Raw genomic sequence first — 26018 nt, 5'->3', positions numbered from 1 at the left:
ATACATAAAACCTTAGTAATGGGCCATAAAGACTGAATCCACAACAAGATTGAACCCAATTATTACCATTTTTTATTTATAGTCTCTAAATCGATTAAACATCAAAATTATTGATTTTCGAAAATTAACTCAATCATAACTCAAAAACTAAAAGCGATGGAGAAAAACTTTTTATACATAAAACCTTAGTAATGGGCCACAAAGACTGAATCCACAACAAGATTGAACCCAATTATTACCATTTTTTATTTATAGTCTCTAAATCGATTAAACATCAAAATTATTGATTTTCGAAAATTAACTCAATCATAACTCAAAAACTAAAAGCGATGGGGAAAAACTTTTTTTACATAAAACCTTAGTAATGGGCCATAAAGACAAGATCCATAAAAAGATTGAACCCAATTATTACCATTTTTTATTTATAATCTCTAAATCGATTAAACATCAAAATTATTGATTTTCGAAAATTAACTTAATCATAACTCAAAAACTAAAAGCGATGGGGAAAAACTTTTTATACATAAAACCTTAGAAATGGGCCATAAAGACTAGATCCATAACAAGATTGAACCCAATTATTACCATTTTTTATTTATAATCTCTAAACCGATTAAACATCAAAATTGTTGATTCTCGAAAATTAACTCAATCATAACTCAAAAACTAAAAGCGATGGGGAAAAACTTTTTATACATAAAACCGTAGTAATGAGCCATAAAGACTAGATCCATAAAAAGATTGAACCCAATTATTACCATTTTTTATTTATAAGCTCTAAACCGATTAAACATCAAATTTGTTGATTCTCGAAAATTAACTCAATCATAACTCAAAAACTAAAAGCGATGGAGAAAAACTTTTTATACATAAAACCTTAGTAATGGGCGATAAAGACTAGATCCATAACAAGATTGAACCCAATTATTACCGTTTTTTATTTATAATCTCTAAATCGATTAAACATCAAAATTATTGATTTTCGAAAATTAACTCAATCATAACTCAAAAACTAAAAGCGATGGGGAAAAACTTTTTATACATAAAACCGTAGTAATGAGCCATAAAGACTAAATCCACAACAAGATTGAACCCAATTATTACCATTTTTTTTTATAATCTCTAAATCGATTAAACATCAAAATTATTGATTTTCGAAAATTAACTCAATCATAACTCAAAAACTAAAAGCGATGGAGAAAAACTTTTTATACATAAAACCGTAGTAATGAGCCAAAAAGACTAGATCCATAAAAAGATTGAACCCAATTATTACCATTTTTTATTTATAATCTCTAAATCGATTAAACATCAAAATTGTTGATTTTCGAAAATTAACTCAATCATAACTCAAAAACTAAAAGCGATGGAGAAAAACTTTTTATACATAAAACCTTAGTAATGGGCCATAAAGACTAAGTCCACAACAAGATTGAACCCAATTATTACCATTTTTTATTTATAAGCTCTAAATCAGTGGTGACCATAACGTCGATTGCCAAAAAAATCATGAATCTGAAATATCTATATCTGGGCCTCAGAGCAAAAAGAAAAAGGAAGGTTACTTTAAACCTTTCGGTCGATCTTGGCAAGACATTTATATAAAAAGTCGATCTTAATCAAAAATTAGTGGACACCACTGCATTAGATTGTTGTAAAATGTAGTAAAATGAATTTATCAAAAGGAGTTGTAAAGGTGGAGATTTAATCTAATTAAGTATAAATTAGTTAATTTTTAAATATTTATTACATCAAATAATATTAATATAAAATTTAATGTTTCCTAAACGTTTTAAAATACTCAATCCAACAATTTCTTGTACCTTTATCTAAAACAACATAAAAAATAAATAAAACAAAGCCTTGTAAGGTAGCCGTTAAACAAAATAAATAAACGAAAGTGATTTCGATCCAACCGATCGGTAAAATTTCAGCTAAAATTCCAAAAATCCACGGTAAGCCCAACATAAAAAATAATAAGATGGCCAAATAAGTTTGCCTTCGTATCATTCGTCCACTTTTATCGTATTTTACAGCCTTACTTCTTGAAATGTTAATCATAATCATTCCAAAAATCATAATGTTGAAAACAATTATAACACAAGCTGGTGCGAACAATCCCAAGTACAAAGCCCAATATTTTGGGTAACAAAATTTTTGTATTCCAGCCGTGTAACTTTCCACAGAAATAGCGGCTGTTATAAGAACAGGAAGAACCGGGACGAGCCAACAAATTAAGTTTGCTTTAAGAAAGATTCTTTCCGGCATCGGTCCTAAAACTTTAACAAATCGGAAATATTGCAACAAAGCGATTACAAACATCCAAGTAAATTTTAATAGAACCACGTAATGCAATAAGATTCCGACGATTTTACAGACGGTGTCGTTATTGTGCCAATTATCAATTCCGGCTAATTGTGTTAAAATAATTTCTGAACTAATCGGTATCGCGAGAAGCATCAAAATTTTTGACCCCACCTTTTCACGGAATCTCCTAAACATAAAAGCGGTTAAAAAGATTCCTACAATTCCAATTAGCGAAAAAGTACAACCGATTATTGTGATTATATCTAAAGGTTGTGAGTACGGTAAAAAGGAATCGGCTAAAATCGAGGTTGTTTCTTTTTCATAATTAACTCGCCCCGACAAAATCAATAACCCAAAATGTGTTAGATGCGTATAAGTACAATAAATCATTTCATCAATGTTTATATCTTCACTACCTTTTGTTGACCAAATTCCTTTTCTACTTGGCGAAGACGTTCCGTACTGCCAATACCCACAACCATCAAATTTCGCGTTTAAATTTAACGGCCGCATTAAAATCGGAATTGGTTCTTCTAAATATTTACCTAATCCGGGCATTATAACCGAAATTATTCGACTATTAGCTTTCGAAGTAACATTTTCTTCGTTAAATAATGAATCGTTGAAATAAATCGTGATGATTAACGAAGAATTTTCGTTTAAAATTAAAAGATTTGATGGAACGTGGAGTGCTAAATCGAGGTTAGTTCGAGAAATCGTTTGTAAGGTGTCGTTTTCTGAAAGATATGTTAAGTTATAATCGAGGAATGACGAAGAATTTCCGTACAAAGCGATCCCGGATATGTTACTAAAAATTGGTTTCGTCGCGAATATAATTATGTTGTTCTTTTTGATGGTTACACTCGGATTGGTTTCGTTTAAAACGTTTTCAGAGTGTTTTATTAAAAATTTTTCGAGCGAATCTAAAATTTTATCGGTCGCGTTTAACGATATTTGAGATGAAGATAAAATTTTAGAGTCCAAAGCATTTAAAATATTAATACTTTCGTAGTAATCATCTTCGATTTCATCGAAACGATCTAAATCGCACGTCTCGAACAACCCATCGGAAAATAATGATAAATCATTCGTTGAAACTAAGTCCTCTTTAATTATCGATGAGATATTTTTAAAAGTTTCGCTTGTAAGATTGTGTTGGCTTATTATTTCGTACAAAATCATTGTGTTCGTTGAAACTGAAATTTCTTCGGAGCATTTTTGATTAAAATTTTCGAAATAAGCTCCGTGTAGGAAATCCCCGACGCATTTTCTGGTTAAAATTAATCCGTTTTTATCTAAACAAATTTGAGACGGTTTTGCCTTTTCACCTAAAGGTGTTAAGTTCCAAAATAACATTTTGTTGGTGAATGTTTTATCTCGTAAACAAAAATCTGAATTTAAAACGCTAAACCTGGCGATGTTTTGCGAATATTGGATGTTTCTAATGTTGTTGTAAATTTTGAAATAACCATTTGTGATTTGATCGTTTTTAAAAAACAGGGTAACGTGAACCCAAATTGTTTTATTTTTATCGTTACGTTTCATTAATCTGCAATGCTCCAAAATGATTTTGCAGGATTTTAAAAAATTTTGGGTTATAAATCCGTTTTTGTAATTTATTTTTATAACGAATTCTTGGTGACGTTTCGAATCATCAAAATTATATCCGACTATTTTTTCACTCTCCAAAACCGTTGAGTTCTTATTTTGATAAATTTCGCACCAATATTCACTTGGAAACGGAAAAATATCTAATTTATACACTAAATATCGCTTCGAAAAAAACGGGCGCGAATCCACACTGTCCGAATCAAAAATGATCTCGGAATCAACAGGCTTTTTCTCAACAATAAACGTAAAGCATTCAATGTTTTTTACATTCTCCGGGTTATAAACCAACAAGAATACATTTTCTTTCCTCGAATCGAACGTTAAAATGGTTTGGATGGAGTTCATGTTCGTTTTAGATCGGGGTGAATAAAAATTTTCGTTGCAAACGATGTTTTTCGGAGTCCAAACTGAATCTATACATTGTCTTTCGATTAATTTTCCGTCGACATCTTTGCATTCGGGCGTTGCAACAAAAAAACCAGTCGTTGTTGGGATATTCCAAGAAAAATTTTGTTTAAACCCGTAAGTTATTTCATTGTTGCAATCATCCTACAAATTTAAACATTAATTTAAAATTAAATAATCAAAATAAACTTACTTTATGATTTGTTGAAACAACATAAAAATTTATTAAACTATAAAACAAAATTTGAAATTTCATTTTTATTTGTTTCAAACGGATTTGAGTGCAGGTTTAGTACGAACTGATTAGATTCATTTTTCTTCCATTAACAATAATGGTATGGTCTCTGTTTGGCAAACATTGCTTATCGCAAGTTTTTTGTTTGCGAAGAGGAAAGTGAATAGGTGTTAAGGTGACTCCAAAAATGACAATTTGACGGCGAAACGAAAAAAAAATTGGTTTATTATCACCGAGTTATGGCAAAATAATCTGATTGAAATATGAGTTTCAATAAATTATTTTTTGCTTTTTGTATTTTAGAGTTCGAGCGTTTTATAGATTTAATAACTTTCGAGAAAATCGGCCTAAAATCGATGCCACAAAAACTGCAAAAATTTAGCCCGAAAATCTCTCAATCCCTGTTTCTCCAAAAACTCCCTTCAGGGTTTGGAGGAGATGGGTTGGGTTGGATTGGGTTAGGTTGGGTTCTGTTAGATATCTACAGAGGTACTCCTTGCTATAGGTGGTACACTTCCCGTTGATTTACTAGTTAAAAGAAAAAGCGCAAACTCAACCGAAAAAAAACGAAGCGACTATGGAAACTATGAAAGAGTGGGAGGCCAGATGGCGGGAAGATACAGACAAAGAAGCTGCTACCCACAGCTCACTAAGCTACGCTTTGACTCAGTTTATGAGCGGAGGTACGAGCAATACCATGCTGTAGAAGGAAGAAAACTGGAATCGCATCGAGGGATACATAGAAGAAGATAGAGGAAGAAGAGATGATGAGGCCAAGGCACAGGAAACCCCACAGCCATAGCCGTAGGAACAACACCCGGGAAGAAAGAACAACACCCTGAAGAAGAGGAAGGGGAGACACGATAACTCCACCTACGTGACACAATGTGAGGGAAAAGTGGAGATTTTAAAAAAGGAAAGATGGGGACAAGATGATGAAAGAGAAGTATAATCTTTTCAAAAACTGATGGAGTTCCTTATTTTCTTCATATCTTCAACGAGAGGGAGACATATCCAACCCAACCTAACCCAACCCATACAATACACAAGGATATCACAGCATTGAAGTCATATCCAACCCAACCTATCTCCTCCAAAATCAACCTCACAAGCTTAGATTTTATGGATCCAATATTGCTCTCTTCAACCTTTCTTCTCAGATGCATAGATATTGAGAGAAATATGAAAATTTAACGAATTCGTTGTTTTTTCAAGTTGTTGATGTATGTAACATTTGGGAACCTGAAGAAGTCACAAAAAAATTTTAGAACATCAGTTGTAGCAAATTTTATTCTTAACAATATTGCTCTCTTGCACTTTTGCTCTCAGACGCATGGATACCGAGAAAAATACGAAAATATGAAAATTTGAGGAATTCGTTGTTTTTCAAACTGTTGATGGTAACACTGGGGAATCTGAGCATGCTATAAAAAAAACTCTTAGAACAGAAGTTGTAGTAAATTTTATTCTTAACAATATTGCTCTCTTGCACTTTTGCTCTCAGACGCATGGGTATCGAGAAAAATACGAAAATATGAAAATTTGAGGAATTCGTTGTTTTTCAAGTTGTTGATGGTAACACTGGGGAATCTGAGCATGCTATAAAAAAAACTCTTAGAACAAAAGTTGTAGCAAATTATATTCTTAACAATATTGCTCGCTTGCACTTTTGCTCTCAGACGAATAGATATTGAAAAAAATACGAAAATATGAACATTTTACGAATTTGTTGTTTTTTAACATGATGGTAACACTGGGAAATCTGAGCATATCACAAAAAAATTTTTAGAACAAAAGTTGTAGCAAATTATATTCTTAACAATATTGCTCTCTTCTAGTTTTGCTCTAAGACACATAGATATTGAAGAAAATACGAAAATATGAAAATTTTACGAATTTGTTGTTTTTTAACATGATGGTAACACTGGGAAATCTGAACATGTTACAAAAAAACTTTTAGAACAAAAGTTGTAGCAAGTTATATTCTTAACAATATTGCTCTCTTGCACTTTTGCTCTCAGACGCATGGGTATCGAGAAAAATACGAAAATATGAAAATTTGAGGAATTCGTTGTTTTTCAAGCTGTTGATGGTAACACTGGGGAATCTGAGCATGCTATGAAAAAAACTCTTAGAAGAAAAGTTGTAGCAAATTTTATTCTTAACAATATTGCTCTCTTGCACTTTTGCTCTGAGACGCATGGGTATCGAGAAAAATACGAAAATATGAAAATTTGAGGAATTCCTTGTTTTTCAAGTTGTTGATGGTAACACTGGGGAATCTGAGCATGCTATAAAAAAAACTCTTAGAACAAAAGTTGTAGTAAATTTTATTCTTAACAATATTGCTCTCTTGCACTTTTGCTCTCAGACGAATAGATATTAAGAAAACCACGAAAATATGGATGGTGAGACATGTCTATGCTGTAAGATAAAACTCATATCCAACCAAACCTAATCCAACCCTACCCATACACAATCTCACAGCATAGAACTCATATCCAACCCAACCCAACCTATCTACTCCAAACTTGGATTTTATGGACCCGAGGTATAAGGAAAATTCATTAATTAATAAATAGTATTAACTTTATATGTGGGGATTAATAATTAAAATTTTTATATATATAAAAAAATAAATGCTGGATTTCAACGGATTCCGTTATTAGCTTTTCAAAGTTATGTCTCTCTATTTTTTTTTTTGGGAGATTTAAACGAATTATGAATTAAAACGAAACAGAAATAAATTATGCGAGGAGAGGGAGATTCCGTCCAATTGGAAAATATGGTATTGGTGTGTGTTCCAGACAGGACGTCGCGCCTTTATTTCTTTATGTAGGTAAGATAAAGGCGCGACGTTCAGTCTGAAACACACACCAGCTCCATATTTTCAAATTGGACGTGAAGGGCCTTGACTTTTAGCACAGAGCAGTGCCTCATCATAGAAAACGTGGTGTGTGACTTTGCAAGATATCTTCTTCGTTCTTGGATTTTGTAACCACCTTTCTTTTTATTAATCTCTAATTTGTCGTTTCTTTGACAAGCGTCTCATAGAGCTTGACTTGTTCTTTTAGCATTGAATTACATTAATATGATGATAAGAGGAGACATTTTTTTTATATATTTTATTGTGAAATGTATTAAGAAAAAAAAATCTAATTTAACTAATACAAGAAATTATTTTTCATGAAGAAAACCATTTATCCATAACATCCAAATATTTTTCCTTCCAAATAATTCTAGAATCTATTCGATCAACAACTCCCTTTAACAAATACGAAAATCCTTGAAGATCCTCATTAAATTTTCCAAAAAACAACGTCAACTGCAACAAAATAAAAAGATATTTTTCAAGATAACGTTTAGATAATTTTCCATTTAAAAACAATAAATTCGCTTACATCTTCTTTATCGCTTTTAGTTGAAAGATAAAACAGAAAATCTTGAATAATCGTTTTTAAAACTAATCGTTTTTCTTTGTAAATTTGATAAATCTTTCGCCAATTTTCTCTTAAAAATTTAAATCCGACATTTCTTCCGGGAACGTTTCGAATTGATTTCCAAACATTCGAAACGTATTTAATCGGAATTGTTCCGTTTAAAGTAGCGCTCAAATACTTGTTAATTAACCAGGCGTGTTTCGTGCAACCCAAAGCATAATAAAAATCTTCGACGTCGTCTTGAATCAATTTTAATTTCGAAAAAATAATTTCCCACTCTTTCCTCCCTGATAATCGGATCCCTGTGCATAAAATTGTTTTTCGATGCGGAAAATTTTCAATTTCGGTGTTTTTAAGAAAATCGTTTAATTTCTCTAAAGCCCATTTAGTGCAATTTTGATAATTAACACTACAAGCTGTTTCAATAATTAATTTTCTAAATTTAACTTCGTGTTCTTTATCTTCGTTTTTATTCGGGTCATTTTCTTTGATCTTATCATAAATTGGACCGATTAAATTTGTGATGTAATCTTCGTAATCTCCGTTTAAATAGGTTGTTTCTAAGATGCTTTTAATAAATTCTAAACTTTTTAACGCCGAAGCCCATGGGATGTAATCGGTTTCGTTTATTAAGTATTTAGTTAAATTAAACGGTACGTGGTAATCTAAAAATCCATTTTCGGCTAATTCGAAGGCGTCGTTGATTAATTGGCCGCGATTTTTTATGGGGATTTTTAAATGATTCTCGTGTAAGGTATTTATTAACATTTTCCAGTTTTCTAAGTCGTAATTAACTCGGTAATAGCCGTTGTAATTGTAGTTAAATAAAACCCATTTTGATTTTAAATCTTTCACTTCTTGAGTTTGAAGTTTTTTGGTTAACCAGAAAAATTTTTCTTCGATGTTATTTCCTGTTATGTAATTTATTGGGATTGCCCATAAATTATTGTCTAAGTCGTCGTGGAATCTCTTTTGGGTTATTCTTAGGGTGTCGTTTTCGATGTTTTTTATAACCGAAACTAAAGGAAATGAGGCTTGGGATGACCACGATTCGGTTATTTTCGAAATCGTTTCATTTTCGGGGAGTTTATCGATTTTAGTTGTTACTAAATCGAACGATTTCCATAAATTTTTCACGCCTGTTGACTTATTTTTCCTTAAAACAACAAAATAAACCCTTAAAATTAAATAAATCATTTCTTTACCATTCTTTTAAGAAAGTTTGAACCCCTTTTTGGAAAGTTAACGGGGCTAAGCTGAAATTTAACATTTTTAAAATACACCCCCCTTTATTATACTTATTTTTATCGGCGATATCGTAAATTTGAATCACATTTTCAACTTCACTCTCCAAACTTAGAGCCGATTTTAAATCGTCCGATTGCAAAGTTTCTTGGGTTACCTCCAAAACGAAATCGGATTCCAAATTTTCCGACTAAAAATTAAATAAAAGCTAAAAATTTAAATTTAATTTAATTAATTACCAATTGTAAATCTTCCAAAATAAACACCGAAAAGGCGTTTATAAACCAGAAATCATCCCACCAAGAAATCGAAACCAAATTTCCAACCCACTCTTTAATCAAACTTTTCGACAACTCATTAAATAAATCTTTTTCGTTTAAAATTAAAGCTTCCCTATCAAAAATTAATCTTATTAAGTAAAAATTAGCTTAAAAAAACTTACTTTAAAAATATTAATCCCGAATTGGGAGTGGTAAACCTTAAATCCTTCAAAAAAACGAAATCAATCTTTTCCAAAGGAAAATCAATAAGAAAATATCCCTCAAAATAAATCAAAATCTTTTTAGTAAACTCAAAAATTTTTTTTGAAACACCTTTAATGAAGGAATTTTGATTTAAACTCCAAATTCGTATAAAACAATTAATTTTAAACATTTCTTCATCGATTTTATTTAAATCCCCGATGATAAAACCGAACGAATAAGCTGGAAGCGAATTTGTAACTTGAAATTCTTCCCAAACCGATCCATTTTCATCTTTAAAACTTTTAAAAGGATCCGAATTTGAAAGAACGGTGTGGTTTTCGTTCGACTTTTTTATTGTTAATTGAAAAGGTGCTTTGAAATTTGGCTCATCGAAACATGGGAATAATTTCCTGGCGTAAATTGGATGCAGCTTTGTTGCTAAAATTAAACTAAAAAAATTTATTTAAATACGTAAATAAAAAACTCAAATTATTTTTACCTTTTATTATCGCTAATGATTTTATAAAGTCCGTGAAACGCTTCTGTTATATTCGATTTAAAGTTGATTTTGAGCAGATAATCTTTATTTTGTTCTAAATCTTTTTTGAGTCTAATCGAATATTTTAAATTTTCTGGGTCGTTGTTTTGAGTTGTTATGTTTATAAAAGTTGTTGATAAAATTTCATCTAAAAAAATTAAGGCACTTAAAAACTACCTGAACCTAAGAAATGTTGAATGAGTTGCTACGACACAATGTCAAAATAAAGCTGGATAAACTACTACTACTACTGCAATTTAAAAAATCGTATCTCAAAAACGACTTGAGATATCAAGATGAAATAAAAACCATTTTATCACAAATTTTATACGGTTTCAACACACCAAAAATAATTCTTTCGTTTCTAGAAACAGCGGTGATACGATTTTTTTAGTTCAACCCTGTAGTTATAGAGGTTAAGTCAAAATAATGAAATTTAAAGAATCGTATCTCAAGAACGAATTGAGATATCAAGATGAAATAAAAACCATTTTATTACAAATTTTATACAGTTTCAACATACCAAATATAATTCCTTCGTTTCTAAAAACACCGGTGATACGAGCTTTTTAATTTAACCTTGTAGTTATTGAGGTAAGTCAAAATAATGAAATTTAAAGAATCGTATCTCAAGAACGAATTGAGATATCAAGATGAAATAAAAACCATTTTATTACAAATTTTATACAGTTTCAACACACCAAAAATAATTCTTTCGTTTCTAAAAACACCGGTGATACGTGCTTTTTTAATTTAACCTTGTAGTTATTGAGGTTAAGTCAAAATAATTAAATTTAAAGAATCGTATCTCAAGAACGAATTGAGATATCAAGGTGAAATAAAAACCATTTTGTTACAAATTTTATGCATTTTCAACACACCCAAAACAATTCCTTCGTTTTGAAAATTCCCGGTGATATGATTTTTTTAGTTCAACCTTGTAGTTACAGAGGTTAAGTCAAAATAATGTAATTTAACTAATCATATCTTAAGAACGAATGGAGATATCAAGATGAAATAAAAACCATTTTGTTACAAATTTTATGCATTTTCAACACACCCAAAACAATTCCTTCGTTTTGAAAATTCCCGGTGATACGATTTTTTTAGTTCAACCCTATAGTTACAGAGGTTAAGTCAAAATAATGTAATTTAACTAATCATATCTTAAGAACGAATGGAGATGTCAAGATAAAATAAAAACCATTTTATTACAAATTTTTTACAATTTCAACCCACCAAAAATAATTCTTTCTTTTCTAAAAACACCGGTGATACGAGTTTTTTTAATTTAACCCTGTAGTTATAGAGGTTAAGTCAAAATAATGAAAATTAAAGAATGGTATCTCAAGAACGAATTGAGATATCAAGATGAAATAAAAACCATTTTACTACAAATTTTTTATAGTTTCAACCCACCAAAAATAATTCCTTCGTTTCTAAAAACATCGGTGATACGACTTATTTAATCAAATTCTATAGTTATTGAGGTTAAATCAAAATAGTGTAATTTAACTAATAATATCTTAAGAACGAATTGAGATATCAAGATGAAATAAAAACCATTTTGTTACAAATTTTATGTATTTTCAACACATCCAAAATAATTCCTTCGTTTCTAAAAACATCGGTGATACGACTTATTTAATCGAACTCTGTAGTTATTGAGGTTAAATCAAAATAGTGCAATTTAACTAATAATATCTTAAGAACGAATTGAGATATCAAGATGAAATAAAAACCATTTTATTACAAATTTTATGCATTTTCAACACACCCAAAACAATTCCTTCGTTTTGAAAATTCCCGGTGATACGATTTTTTTAGTTCAACCTTGTAGTTACAGAGGTTAAGTCAAAATAATGTAATTTAACTAATCATATCTTAAGAACGAATGGAGATATCAAAATGAAATAAAAACCATTTTATTACAAATTTTTTACAGTTTCAACCCACCAAAAATAATTCTTTCGTTTCTAAAAACACCGGTGATACGTGTTTTTTTAATTTAACCCTGTAGTTATAGAGGTTAAGTCAAAATAATGAAATTTAAAGAATCGTATCTCAAGAACGAATTGAGATATCAAGATGAAATAAAAACCATTTTATTACAAATTTTATACAGTTTCAACCCACCAAAAATAATTCCTTCGTTTCTAAAAACATCGGTGATACGACTTGTTTAATCAAACTCTATAGTTATTGAGGTTAAATCAAAATAGTGCAATTTAACTAATAATATCTTAAGAACGAATTGAGATATCAAGATGAAATAAAAACCATTTTATTACAAATTTTATGCATTTTCAACACACCCAAAACAATTCCTTCGTTTTGAAAATTCCCGGTGATACGATTTTTTTAGTTCAACCTTGTAGTTACAGAGGTTAAGTCAAAATAATGTAATTTAACTAATCATATCTTAAGAACGAAGGGAGATATCAAAATGAAATAAAAACCATTTTATTACAAATTTTTTACAGTTTCAACCCACTAAAAATAATTCTTTGTTTTCTAAAAACACCGGTGATATGTGCTTTTTTAATTTAACCCTGTAGTTATAGAGGTTAAGTCAAAATAATGAAATTTAAAGAATGGTATCTCAAGAACGAATTGAGATATCAAGATGAAATAAAAACCATTTTACTACAAATTTTTTACAGTTTCAACCCACCAAAAATAATTCCTTCGTTTCTAAAAACATCGGTGATACGACTTGTTTAATCAAACTCTATAGTTATTGAGGTTAAATCAAAATAGTGCAATTTAACTAATAATATCTTAAGAACGAATTGAGATATCAAGATGAAATAAAAACCATTTTGTTACAAATTTTATGTATTTTCAACACACCCAAAATAATTCCTTCGTTTCTAAAAACATCGGTGATACGACTTATTTAATCGAACTCTATAGTTATTGAGGTTAAATCAAAATAATGCAATTTAACTAATCATATCTTAAGAACGAATTGAGATATCAAGATGAAATAAAAACCATTTTATTACAAATTTTATGCATTTTCAACACACCCAAAACAATTCCTTCGTTTTGAAAATTCCCGGTGATACGATTTTTTTAGTTCAACCTTGTAGTTACAGAGGTTAAGTCAAAATAATGTAATTTAACTAATCATATCTTAAGAACGAATGGAGATATCAAAATGAAATAAAAACCATTTTATTACAAATTTTTTACAGTTTCAACCCACCAAAAATAATTCCTTCGTTTCTAAAAACACCGGTGATACGCGTTTTTTAATTTAATCTTGTAGTTATTGAGGTTAAGTCAAAATAATGAAATTTAAAGAATCGTATCTCAAGAACGAATTGAGATATCAAGATGAAATAAAAACCATTTTACTACAAATTTTTTACAGTTTCAACCCACCAAAAATAATTCCTTCGTTTCTAAAAACATCGGTGATACGACTTGTTTAATCGAACTCTGTAGTTATTGAGGTTAAATCAAAATAATACAATTTAACTAATCATATCTTAAGAACGAATTGAGATATCAAGATGAAATAAAAACCATTTTATTACAAATTTTATGCATTTTCAACACACCCAAAATAATTCCTTCGTTTTAAAAATTCCCGGTGATACGATTTTTTTAGTTCAACCCTGTAGTTACAGAGGTTAAGTTAAAATAATGTAATTTAACTAATCATATCTTAAGAACGAATGGAGATATCAAAATGAAATAAAAACCATTTTATTACAAATTTTTTACAGTTTCAACCCACCAAAAATAATTCTTTCGTTTCTAAAAACACCGGTGATACGTGTTTTTTTAATTTAACCCTGTAATTATAGAGCTTAAGTCTAAAAAATGAAATTTAAAGAATCGTATCTCAAGAACGAATTGAGATATCAAGATGAAATAAAAACCATTTTACTACAAATTTTATACAGTTTCAACCCACCAAATATAATTCCTTCGTTTCTAAAAACACCGGTGATACGACTTATTTAATCGAACTCTATAGTTATTGAGGTTAAATCAAAATAATACAATTTAACTAATCATATCTTAAGAACGAATGGAGATATCAAGATGAAATAAAAACCATTTTGTTACAAATTTTATGTATTTTCAACACCCCCAAAATAATTCCTTCGTTTTAAAAATTACCGATGATACGATTTTTTTAATTTAACCCTGTAGTTATAGAGGTTAAGTCAAAATAATGAAATTTAAAGAATCGTATCTCAAGAACGAATTGAGATATCAAGATGAAATAAAAACCATTTTACTACAAATTTTATACAGTTTCAACCCACCAAAAATAATTCCTTCGTTTCTAAAAACATCGGTGATACGACTTGTTTAATCGAACTCTGTAGTTATTGAGGTTAAATCAAAATAATGCAATTTAACTAATCATATCTTAAGAACGAATTGAGATATCAAGATGAAATAAAAACCATTTTATTACAAATTTTATGCATTTTCAACACACCCAAAACAATTCTTTCGTTTTGAAAATTCCCGGTTATACGATTTTTTTAGTTCAACCTTGTAGTTACAGAGGTTAAGTTAAAATAATGTAATTTAACTAATCATATCTTAAGAACGAATGGAGATATCAAAATGAAATAAAAACCATTTTATTACAAATTTTTTACAATTTCAATCCACCAAAAATAATTCTTTCGTTTCTAAAAACACCGGTGATACGAGCTTTTTTAATTTAACCCTGTAGTTATAGAGGTTAAGTCAAAATAATGAAATTTAAAGAATGGTATCTCAAGAACGAATTGAGATATCAAGATGAAATAAAAACCATTTTACTACAAATTTTTTACAGTTTCAACCCACCAAAAATAATTCCTTCGTTTCTAAAAACATCGGTGATACGACTTGTTTAATCAAACTCTATAGTTATTGAGGTTAAATCAAAATAGTGCAATTTAACTAATAATATCTTAAGAACGAATTGAGATATCAAGATGAAATAAAAACCATTTTGTTACAAATTTTATGTATTTTCAACACACTCAAAATAATTCCTTCGTTTCTAAAAACATCGGTGATACGACTTGTTTAATCGAACTCTATAGTTATTGAGGTTAAATCAAAATAATGCAATTTAACTAATCATATCTTAAGAACGAATTGAGATATCAAGATGAAATAAAAACCATTTTGTTACAAATTTTATGCATTTTCAACACACCCAAAATAATTCCTTCGTTTTGAAAATTCCCGGTGATACGATTTTTTTAGTTCAACCTTGTAGTTACAGAGGTTAAGTTAAAATAATGTTATTTAACTAATCATATCTTAAGAACGAATGGAGATATCAAAATGAAATAAAAATCATTTTATTACAAATTTTTTACAGTTTCAACGCACCAAAAATAATTCTTTCGTTTCTAAAAACACCGGTGATACGAGTTTTTTAATTTAACCCTGTAAAAAATATATCTTAAGAACGAATTGAGATATCAAGATTAAATAAAATATTTTTACTACAACTATAATTTATCTTACCCGGTAATTTTTTGTAATTTTTGTCCATCCGGTCTTTTTCTATAACCCTAGAAGCCATCGTAGTCGATTTTAAGTCGCTAAAACTCGTCGATTCAAAAGAATTTAACCCTGAAATAGTTGTTATTTCTTCATTAACTGAATTTAAAGTCGAAAAACCATCAGAATCCGCAAAATTTAAAGACGAATTTGATAAATCAAAATTTGTGGAATTTGAGACGATTTCATTTAAATTTTCGTTTGTGTTATTATCTAAAACGTCCCTTTTCGTTCGATTTTGAAATGAATCGATTCGAAACACCTCAATGTTATTGATATCCAAATTTTCGGCATTTAAAACGATCGTTTTAGTTTTATATTTGCATTTGAATCGAATTGTAACTTCCCCTTCGTAAATGTCGCGGTTTTCGATGCCGATTTTAGGGTCTATTTTGAGTTGGTAAAAAGTCGGTTCTAAATCTTTTGGTAATCGAATATCTTGGGATATATTTCCTACTGAATCATTAAGAAGTTTCTCAATGTCCATGGATTTTTCAATCGTCTAAAAATAAATTACACGTGATTTAACTCGTGAGAAAAAATCGTTTACCGTGAAAAAATAATGAATAATTTACCTTAACAACTGAAGAATAAGGACCGTAATAGTACATAACTAAAGCTACGATAATCAATGAAATAATCGCAATGATAACGTAAAGAATCGCTTTGGGGGTTGTTACGAAGCAACCTTTTCTTGTGTATGATTCTTCTTTTATAAAGTCAAATTGGCATGAATTCATGTTGTAACTTTCTCCGCCCATCTTAAAATGATTAATTACAATTATTAGGAAAGATTTTTTAAAGATTTTTAACTTTTAATGTGTTTATTATAAAACTTTGAGATCAACTGATGGATTACGTGAATCTTTGTGACATCACAAAGTTGGGTTTTGTTATACCGTCAATAATAAATGTTTTTGTAAACACACCACAACACACACATACACTAAGAGAGCGAAAATTAAAATGTGAGTGTTCAAAGTAAGTATTCAAACTGGGAGAAAAGCAAATAAAAAAACTGTTTGAGTCAGCGTATTGTATTCGGTGTAATTTTAAAAAACAATTTCCGATTGTGAAGTAGTAAAATTGTTGTTATTTATGGGCTTGTGTACTCTGGTCCGATTAGAAAAGGATTGGTTTTTGCTGTTTTTACGATTAACATTTTGCGGTTTAATTCTTAATAAAAACGAATCGATTAAAATGAGTTTGTGTCAATTAAAACTTCAATATAAAATAACGATTTTCTAATTACTCCATGAAATAATCTCAGTAATAACCCAATAAAAAATTGAAACAATAATTAAGTATTATTAAAGTCACTATAAAAGCACGGTAACCCAATTTTAACTTTATCAAATCCAATCAAAAATGGAAAAGGAAATAACTACAATTGTTAACGTTGAAAGTGATAAAAAAGAGAAAGAAGAAAAAAATGAAAAAGTAATTTTAAAAAATTTTAATTTAATAACCATTATAAATCTAATATTTTTTAGAGGCCAACATTTCAATCAATCTTTGCCACTGAGCAATATCTTCTTTTCTTAACCGGAATTTACATTTACAAAGGAAAACCGATGAAGCCATTCAAAAAATTCATGCGTTACTTAACCCTCTCATTTTCAACATCTCTATGTTTTACAATGATTTGGCAAATGTACATGGATCGCAGAGAAATACAAAAAATTTTCGAAGCTTTATACTTCTTCTTCATGCAATTCGGAAACGTATTAAAACTGTATTCTTTCGTTTACCACAAACCATATCTAGACGAACTCGAAGACATCTTAGAAACCGACATTTTTAAATCGCATAAAGTCTCTCAAGATCATTTCATCACCGATATGGAAAAATACCACTTCATTATCGCCCGTGTTTATCAAGGAATCGCGTTGTTTACGGCGTCGATGTATTCGATTTTTCCGTTTATAACTAAACATTTAATGGTTCCGGTTTATTTCGGTTTCGATCCGGAGAAATATCTTTACGGTCAATTTATATACGAGCTGGTTTGTTTTATGTTAAACGCTTACAACAACATGTCTTTGGATTGTATTTGTGTGGCTTTGGTTAACGTCGCTTCCGCTCAATTTGAAATACTTAAAGATTACCTTGAGAATCATTTAGGTCACGATGATGAAGAAATTGAGCAGAATTTACAAAAATGTGTTAAGTATCACAACGCCATTTTAGAGTTGAGTACAGACATCCTTTAATAATTGCCCCTGGTACATCTCAAGATTATCCAATCTGAGTTTTCATCACTATCAATTCAATATGAGTGCAGACACCCATAAACATCACCTTCATACCATTCCTGAAATGAATGCCTACTCCGGATCCAACTGCCTTTAAAGCATCCGTGTACCAGGCATGATATTGGTTTAATATTGTCTCTGTTAGCCATCGACATGGTTACATGGTCGGATACCACACATAAGCATCATCCCAGACATCTCATAGCATCATTCCTAGCATATCTCAACATCGTGTCAAACATTCCTGATTACACTAGTCTACAAAAAAAGAATCATAAAATGTACATTTGACGCCACTGTATTTTTCTTATGTAGTTTGGTCCACTAAACTCAAAAATCACATTTAAAATTTTTTCTATGGATACGTTTTGGTTACTTTGACTATTTGCAGCATATCTCGAGTTAGAGATGACCGATCTGGTGGTGCTATTCATCAAATTAAAGAGTATTGTATAGCCAATAAATGGTATTAATGCTTATTCCAATCGGTTCGATAGTTTTAAACTAATGGCCCATAATATGTGAAAAAAGAATTTTTTTTAGACAAAATGTGAACCAAAAATTCATTCAATATCCGTGTAGAGTCGCAGAAAAATTCTTTTTTACTTTCTATGTAAAGTTTGCTCTTTTTAGAAGACAATAAGGTACACAGGGTGAGAATCGGTGGAGAAATTACCAAAAATTATGATCTTCTATATGTGAGAGCACAGCTTTTTCTTGTACAGGGTGTCCAAATTTCGATGGGTTTGCATTGTATCTCAGTTATTATGAAAGATAGAAAGTTGCGGCTTTCGCGAACCTGAGCTACTTTTTTGTGAAACTTACACTGGCGCAAACCAAATTTTCATAGCCTTCTTCGTTTTTGATATACAGGGAGTGTTTCAAAATTTACGATTTTCAGACACCTCCTGTATCTCGGCTATCCGGAAACTCAGTAAAAAACTAAAAACGGGTTCTAATAGATTTTTTCACGTGGAATCCAATGGTGCACGTAGAATTTTTCTTGTCATCACGGTTTTTGAGTTATAAACACAACCCAAATACTGAATACTCAACTTCTAAAATAATTAACTCTTTATAACTCACAAACCGTGATGACTAGAAAAATTCTACGTGCACCATTGGGTTCTACGTGAAAAAATCTATTAGAACCCGTGTTTACGTTTTCGCATAGCCGAGATATAAGATGTGTCTGAAAATCGTAAATTTTGAAACACTCCCTGTATATCAAAAACGAAGAGGGCTATGAAAATTTGGTTTGCACCATTGTAAGTTTCACAAAAAAGTAGCTCAGGTTCGCGAAAGCCGCAACTTTCTATCTTTCATAATAACTGAGATACCCTGCAAACCCATCGAAATTTGGACACCCTGTACAAGAAATTCCGCGCAAGTATACCGTTAGAAATTTTTAGGTTTCATGTTTCATACGTTTCTGAGATTTTACGTATAGGAGCTATTCTATTCATCCCAATCTTTCGATTTAAAATAATTTCATGATGGCTGCCACATCCAGTGTACCGGAAATAGCCTACAACTTCGTTATTTTAAACGGAATACTGCAATTTTTATTGGATATTTGAATTGAAAAACGGTTTTTTTAATCAAAAATCACAATACAAAACACCTTGGAGAGCCGCAAAAATTCCATCTTATTTTTTACATAAGGTTTGTACTTTTACAATAGGAAGATGCCCAGGTTTTTCCTGTTTCTATATTTTTCGGTATTCCTAACGTATATTGCCGTTTTACTCAGTGAATTAAGTTTACTTGAAAAAGGATATTTGAGGTACCAGTGCATTTTATTATTCTTGGAAAACTATCGGTTTTAGAACAAAGGTTCTTCGCACACAGGTTTGTCCCATCTTTTTTTACCTACTTGAACAATATTAAAATAAATACGTTTCTCGTGGACAAATGAAAAGGTTTTTTCCCGGAATGTTAAGAAAAAAGTGAGCATCATAAAAACCCCCACTGTACCCACTGTAAGGGAAGGTTTCGTGGACACTAAGATTGCTAAAGTTATTCATTCGAGTTCCATATTCAGCATATTCAGCTGGTATTCCACAGCATTATGTGTGTGGTGAATATGTCGTCAAGAAAAACATACGTAAATTTACTAATTCGGTACAAGAAAATTATCTCCAATATTTTGGAATACCAGCTGAGAATCTTCAAGAACAATGGACACCAAGTTTTTTATGTCTTAATTGTCATATAAATCTTAGTGGATGGGCCTCCGGCGCGCCAGGGTATGTATTTCATGTTAAAAATACTTTATAATTTATAACTTTTTTTAACGTTATCAATGATTTGGAAAGAACCACTTTGTCATACAACCGACTGCTACTTTTGCCTAAGTAAACAAACCGGAATTGGGAAAAATATGCGATGGGTTTATGCAAATGTACCATCTGTCACGTTTCCAGTTCCGCATTCAGATACACTTCCCATCCCCAACTGCCCTGATTTATCTCAGTCCCAAACTTCCGTTATATCTCAGTCCTCAAGTACTGATACGTCAGATTTCCGAAGTGATTTAACTGAATGTCAAGGACAGCATGAACAGCATCTTCTAACACAGGAAGAACTGAATGATTGGGTTGGGTTGGGTTGGGATGGGTTTATGCAAATGTACCATCTGTCACGTTTCCAGTTCCGCATTCAGATACACTTCCCATCCCCAACTGCCCTGATTTATCTCAGTCCCAAACTTCCGTTATATCTCAGTTCTCAAGTACTGACACGTCAGATTTCCGAAGTGATTTAACTGAATGTCAAGGACAGCATGAACAGCATCTTCTAACACAGGAAGAACTGAATGATTGGGTTGGGTTGGGTTGGGTTGGGTTGGGATGGGTTTATGCAAATGTACCATCTGTCACGTTTCCAGTTCCGCATTCAGATACACTTCCCATCCCCAACTGCCCTGATTTATCTCAGTCCCAAACTTCCGTTATATCTCAGTCCTCAAGTACTGATACGTCAGATTTCCGAAGTGATTTAACTGAATGTCAAGGACAGCATGAACAGCATCTTCTAACACAGGAAGAACTGAATGATTGGGTTGGGTTGGGTTGGGTTGGGATGGGTTTATGCAAATGTACCATCTGTCACGTTTCCAGTTCCGCATTCAGATACACTTCCCATCCCCAACTGCCCTGATTTATCTCAGTCCCAAACTTCCGTTATATCTCAGTCCTCAAGTACTGATACGTCAGATTTCCGAAGTGATTTAACTGAATGTCAAGGACAGCATGAACAGCATCTTCTAACACAGGAAGAACTGAATGATTGGGTTGGGTTGGGTTGGGATGGGTTTATGCAAATGTACCATCTGTCACGTTTCCAGTTCCGCATTCAGATACACTTCCCATCCCCAACTGCCCTGATTTATCTCAGTCCCAAACTTCCGTTATATCTCAGTCCTCAAGTACTGACACGTCAGATTTCCGAAGTGATTTAACTGAATGTCAAGGACAGCATGAACAGCATCTTCTAACACAGGAAGAACTGAATGATTGGGTGAGAGACTTGGAGCTGTCAAAGGAGAAAGCAGAATTACATGTTTCTCGTATGAAGCAATATCACTTTTTGGATACGAGTGTTAAAGTAACATATTACAGAGACCGTGACAGGCCTTACACAAAGTATTATACGTGAACTGATAACATATGCTTTTGCAAAGACATTCCCGGTTTGTTCGAGGAGCTTGGCCAGCCTTATAATGCACACGAGTGGCGGTTATTTATTGATAGCAATAAAAGTAGTTTGAAAGCAGTTCTCTTGCATAATGGAAATGAAAAACCATCAATTCCGATCGCGCATGCTGTAAATACCAAAGAATCGTACGAAACAATGGTTAAACTATTAAAATCTCTTAATTACGAAGACCATGACTGGAAAGTTTGAACCGATTTAAAGTCACAGGCATGTTATGTGGTTTACAAAGCGGCTACACGAAATATTGTTGTTTCCTTTGTCTTTGGGACAGCCGCGCAAGGGAACACCATTATAAGAGGAAGCAATGGCCTGAAAGAAAAAGCCACACCCTCGGCGAGGGCAACATTAAATACTTGCCTCTTATTAAAAAAGAAAACATCCTTCTACCGCCATTACATATTAAACTTGGACTCTTCAAGAATTTTGTGAAAGCGCTGGATATAGAAGGCCAACCGTTTGCTTATTTAAGAACCTTATTTGAAAATCTTTCATTCGCAAAAATCAAGGAAGGTGTTTTCAACGGTCCACAAATAAAAAAACTTTTAAAAGATGACAAATTTCAAACCTATTTATCATCCGTTGAAGCTGCAGCCTGGAATTCGTTTCAGTTAATTGTTTCTGATTTTCTTGGAAACAATAAAAGCCCGAATTACGAGACAATTGTTGAAAATTTGCTTCAGAATTATGCAAAAATGGGTGTAGATCATTATTATTATTATTCCGGGTATCCGTAAAGTACCGGCATCCCTGCAGGTTCCGAGTTAAGAGACATTTTGATTCAGAATAAAAAACAATGAAGGAATGACACGTTTTTTATTCTGAATTTAATTTCGATGTACATTTCAAAAGCTATGGGGATGTAGGCAGTTTACAAATACACGTTATTTCATTATTTTCAGTTATACGTTTAATTTTATTTTAATTTTTTCCAACAGGTGTAAATATGTCTCTAAAAATTCATTTTTTACACTCACACTTAAATTTCTTCCCGGAGAATCTTGGTGACGTAAGTGACGAACATGGTGAAAGATTCCACCAACAAATGAAGAACATTGAGCGGTGTTATCAGGGAATTTGGGATGAAAGAATGATGGGAGACTATATCTGGTTCCTCATAAGAGAGACGGATTCTCAAAGAAACAGAAGGCAAAGCGGGGGGCAAACTTATTTCTAAGACTTGTGCATACTATTTTATAAATACCTAAGTGTTACAATCAAAATAAACTGAATGAAGAACTGTATTTCGTGCTTTTTGAGAAAAGTTACAGAAACAGGAAAAGCTGGATGTTGGCACTTTGACTCACAAATGATCATAATTTTTGGTAATTTCTCCACCGATTCTCATCCTGCGTACATATTGCGTACATATTGCGTATCCTGCGTATTGTCTTCTAAAAAGAGCAAACTTTACGTAGAAGGTAAAAAAGAATTTTTCTACGACTCTACACGGATATTGAATGAATTTTTGGTTCACATTTTGTCTAAAAAAATCCTTTTTTCACATATTATGGGTCATTGTTTTAAAACTACCGAACCGATTGGAATAAGCATTAATACCATTTATTATGTGCTATACAATACTCTTTAATTTGATGAATAGCACCACCAGATCGGTCATCTCTAACTCGAGATATGCTGCAAATAGTCAAAGTACCTTTAAAAAAAAAAAAGTCATAGCTCCAAAACGTATCCATAGAAAAAATTTTAAATGTGATTTTTGGGTTTAGGGGACCAAACTACATAAGAAAAATACAGTGGCGTCAGATGTACAGGGTGGTTCAAATTCGATGTCCGAATAGGCTAACTCGGAAACTATAAGAGTTAGAAAAAAAGTAGCTTACATGTCATGATCTCGTTTTTCGAGAAACTGCTAATGCCGAAAACCTCATAGCGCTATCGTCTTTTGTTTTTCCCCTAGAGGCCAAAATTGAAAATATCGTAAAACCAATAAGTGCAATTATCTTGGTTATTATTATAGGTGGAGTATTATAACTACGACATTATATGGATACTTTTTTACAGAGAATTTCATGACATAGTCAAAAAAAATTTTTCGGTTTTAGATTTTGAGATATCATGAGAATTTTCGTTTTTTTAAATGGAAACAACCACTGATTATTCGCTTATTAAATTCGTTATTTTTTTCTGATTACAAATATAGGGTTCGACAGGTCTATTTCTTATTGTTTTAGAATAAAACTAAAAATAAACCTTTTTTTATAAAATTTCCATCTAGTGTCGTCGAGGAAATTAAATTTACAGTTTCCTGTAAGTTACGGGGCGGTAGGTAAAATCTAAAAAGTTAACAATTAAATACGAATATAAGTTCTGGTATTTAAAAACAAATAATTTTTTAATATGTAACATTCTAACATGTCAAACGTTTTAAAATTTTTGTAATTGATCTTAAAAACGGGATTTTTAAAGTGACACTTCAGAAAATTTTTGAATACAAACAAATGTTGCTATGTTTATTTGAATTAAAAAAAAAACATATGAGCGCCATCTATCGATAATTTATTAAGTCATTTAAAAATAATATTAAATCGTAATAAACAATGTGAAATAATGCAATCTATTCCAACTTTTGTGTAAAACATATATAGATTAAACAGTTCAACAAATATATTTGTTTCAAATATCAAAAATATGTTTTTTTAATTTTTAGTTATAGAACCGTAATTTACAGGAAACTGTAAATTTAATTTCTTCGACAACACTAAAAGAAAAGTTTATTTTTAGTTTTATTCTAAAACAATAAGAAATAGACCTGTCAAACCCTATATTTTTGTAATCAGAAAAAAATAACGAATTTATTAAGCGAATTATCAGTGGTTGTTTCCATTTAAAAAAACGAAAATTGTGATAATATCTCAAAATCTAAAACCGACAAAATTTTTTTGACTACGTCATTAAATTCTCTGTAAAAAAGTGTCCATATAATGTCTTAGTTATAATACTCCACCTATAATAATAACCAAGATAATTACATTTGCGGGTTTTACGATATTTTCAATTTTGGCCTCTAGCGGAAAAACAAAAGACGATAGCGCTATGAGGTTTTCGGCATTAGCAGTTTCTCGAAAACCGAGATCATGACATGTCAGCTACTTTTCTTCTAACTCTTATAGTTTTCGAGTTAGCCTATTTGGACATCGTATTTGAACCACCCTGTACATTTTATGATTTTTTTTTTGTAGACTAGTGTTATTCTACATCTCAACATTCACGTCATCTCGAATAACTTTCAAACCCATCCCTGGTATCCAACAATGTTCAAAGTCAATGTCGTCATCAACAATCTTCCAAACATTTAGTAGTATCGTCTTCTATATTTTATTATTTCTATTTCTTTTTTTTTTAATTTTCAGTTTCGTTCAACGCGTCGAAGAAATTTTCACTTACGGAATTTTCTTCCAAATGATTTCCGGTGTGATTATCTTGTGCATGACGGGAATTCAATTTCTTATTGTTAGCAAAAAACTTAATTTTTCTACATATAAAGAGACGTAACGTTTCGATCGTTTTTAGACCCCAGTGAAAAGTTTGCGATTTTTCTTGATGACATTTTACTTTATAACGATGGTTTTCCAAATCGCAATTTACGAATGGTTCGGTCAAATCATTTTGGAGAAAAGTTCCGATTTGGTGCAATGTTGTTACATGTCGAATTGGACCGATTTTAACACTAAAAATAAAAAGATGCTTTTTATTATAATGGAAAGAGCGAAGAGGCCGATTATTTTAACAGCTGGTTATTTTGTTACTCTTTCGTTAGCCACGTTTATGTCTGTAATGATTTAATTATTTAATAATTTAATAATACATGTTTAATTATTATTCTTTTTTAGATTTTAAGGAGTGCTTATTCGTATTTCGCAGTTCTTCGACAGATGTATCAAAAACAATAAAATCCCACGTTAAAATGAATTAATTTCAATGTAATTGCACTTATTTTAATTAATAATTTCTGTAGTTATAATAAGCGAATTAGAAAATGACGCAAATTAACTCATAAAAGCTTAATTCACTTATAATAATATATAATGAGAATTTTCTTAATTTTAAAGTTACTTCGTTAAAGCTTTTCGTTAAAAGAATGAAGGTAAAATTTGTTGATATAATCCAAAAGTAATTTTTAATATAATTATTTTAGAGGCCAAGTCATTTTGATGCTTTCAAAACTGAAAAAGCAATTCTAAAATTTTTCGGTTACCCAATCGGGAAAGATTCTTTTACTTTCAAATTGTTAATAAAATGCAC

The 26018-nt window shown here is 31.1% G+C and overlaps 3 protein-coding genes and 1 long non-coding RNA gene across 5 annotated transcripts; 2 read left to right on the top strand and 2 right to left on the bottom strand.

The window, feature by feature from the left end:
• Positions 1-1728: 1728 nt before the first annotated feature.
• On the bottom strand, positions 1729-4802 carry LOC111413725 (adhesion G-protein coupled receptor G7-like). The gene is made up of 2 exons (XM_023044798.2): positions 4517-4802; positions 1729-4467 (listed from the first exon to the last, which is right to left on the bottom strand). Exons 1-2 carry the CDS (start codon positions 4577-4579, stop codon positions 1774-1776), a joined length of 2757 nt encoding a protein of 918 aa, XP_022900566.2. The 5' UTR covers positions 4580-4802; the 3' UTR covers positions 1729-1773.
• A 2862-nt stretch (positions 4803-7664) lies between these two features.
• On the bottom strand, positions 7665-17975 carry LOC111413667 (aminopeptidase N-like). 2 transcript variants are annotated; one of them, XM_023044704.2, is made up of 9 exons: positions 17889-17975; positions 16356-16541; positions 15745-16282; positions 10207-10393; positions 9686-10156; positions 9483-9636; positions 9204-9433; positions 7960-9154; positions 7665-7883 (listed from the first exon to the last, which is right to left on the bottom strand). In XM_023044704.2, the coding sequence occupies exons 1-9, from the start codon at positions 17898-17900 to the stop codon at positions 7743-7745; spliced, it is 3114 nt and encodes a 1037-aa protein (XP_022900472.2). In that variant the 5' UTR covers positions 17901-17975; the 3' UTR covers positions 7665-7742. The 2 variants fall into 2 exon arrangements, with proteins under 2 accessions (XP_022900472.2, XP_022900473.2); XM_023044705.2 differs by lacking the exon at positions 17889-17975 and adding an exon at positions 16594-16673.
• Positions 17149-25947, top strand: LOC111413654 (odorant receptor 10-like). The gene is made up of 5 exons (XM_071199163.1): positions 17149-17220; positions 17274-17971; positions 25127-25226; positions 25287-25547; positions 25607-25947. The coding sequence occupies exons 1-5, from the start codon at positions 17149-17151 to the stop codon at positions 25664-25666; spliced, it is 1191 nt and encodes a 396-aa protein (XP_071055264.1). The 3' UTR covers positions 25667-25947.
• Positions 20890-22996, top strand: LOC139431442 (uncharacterized). The gene is made up of 2 exons (XR_011641558.1): positions 20890-22451; positions 22691-22996. It is a non-coding gene; the product is annotated as an uncharacterized lncRNA (long non-coding RNA).
• Positions 25948-26018: the final 71 nt, after the last annotated feature.

This window comes from Onthophagus taurus, chromosome 10 (assembly GCF_036711975.1).
Source record: "Onthophagus taurus isolate NC chromosome 10, IU_Otau_3.0, whole genome shotgun sequence".
Lineage (NCBI taxonomy): Eukaryota > Metazoa > Arthropoda > Insecta > Coleoptera > Scarabaeidae > Onthophagus > Onthophagus taurus.
The sequence above is the reverse complement of the archived record's forward strand: the minus strand, read 5'-3'. Positions and strand labels throughout refer to the sequence as shown.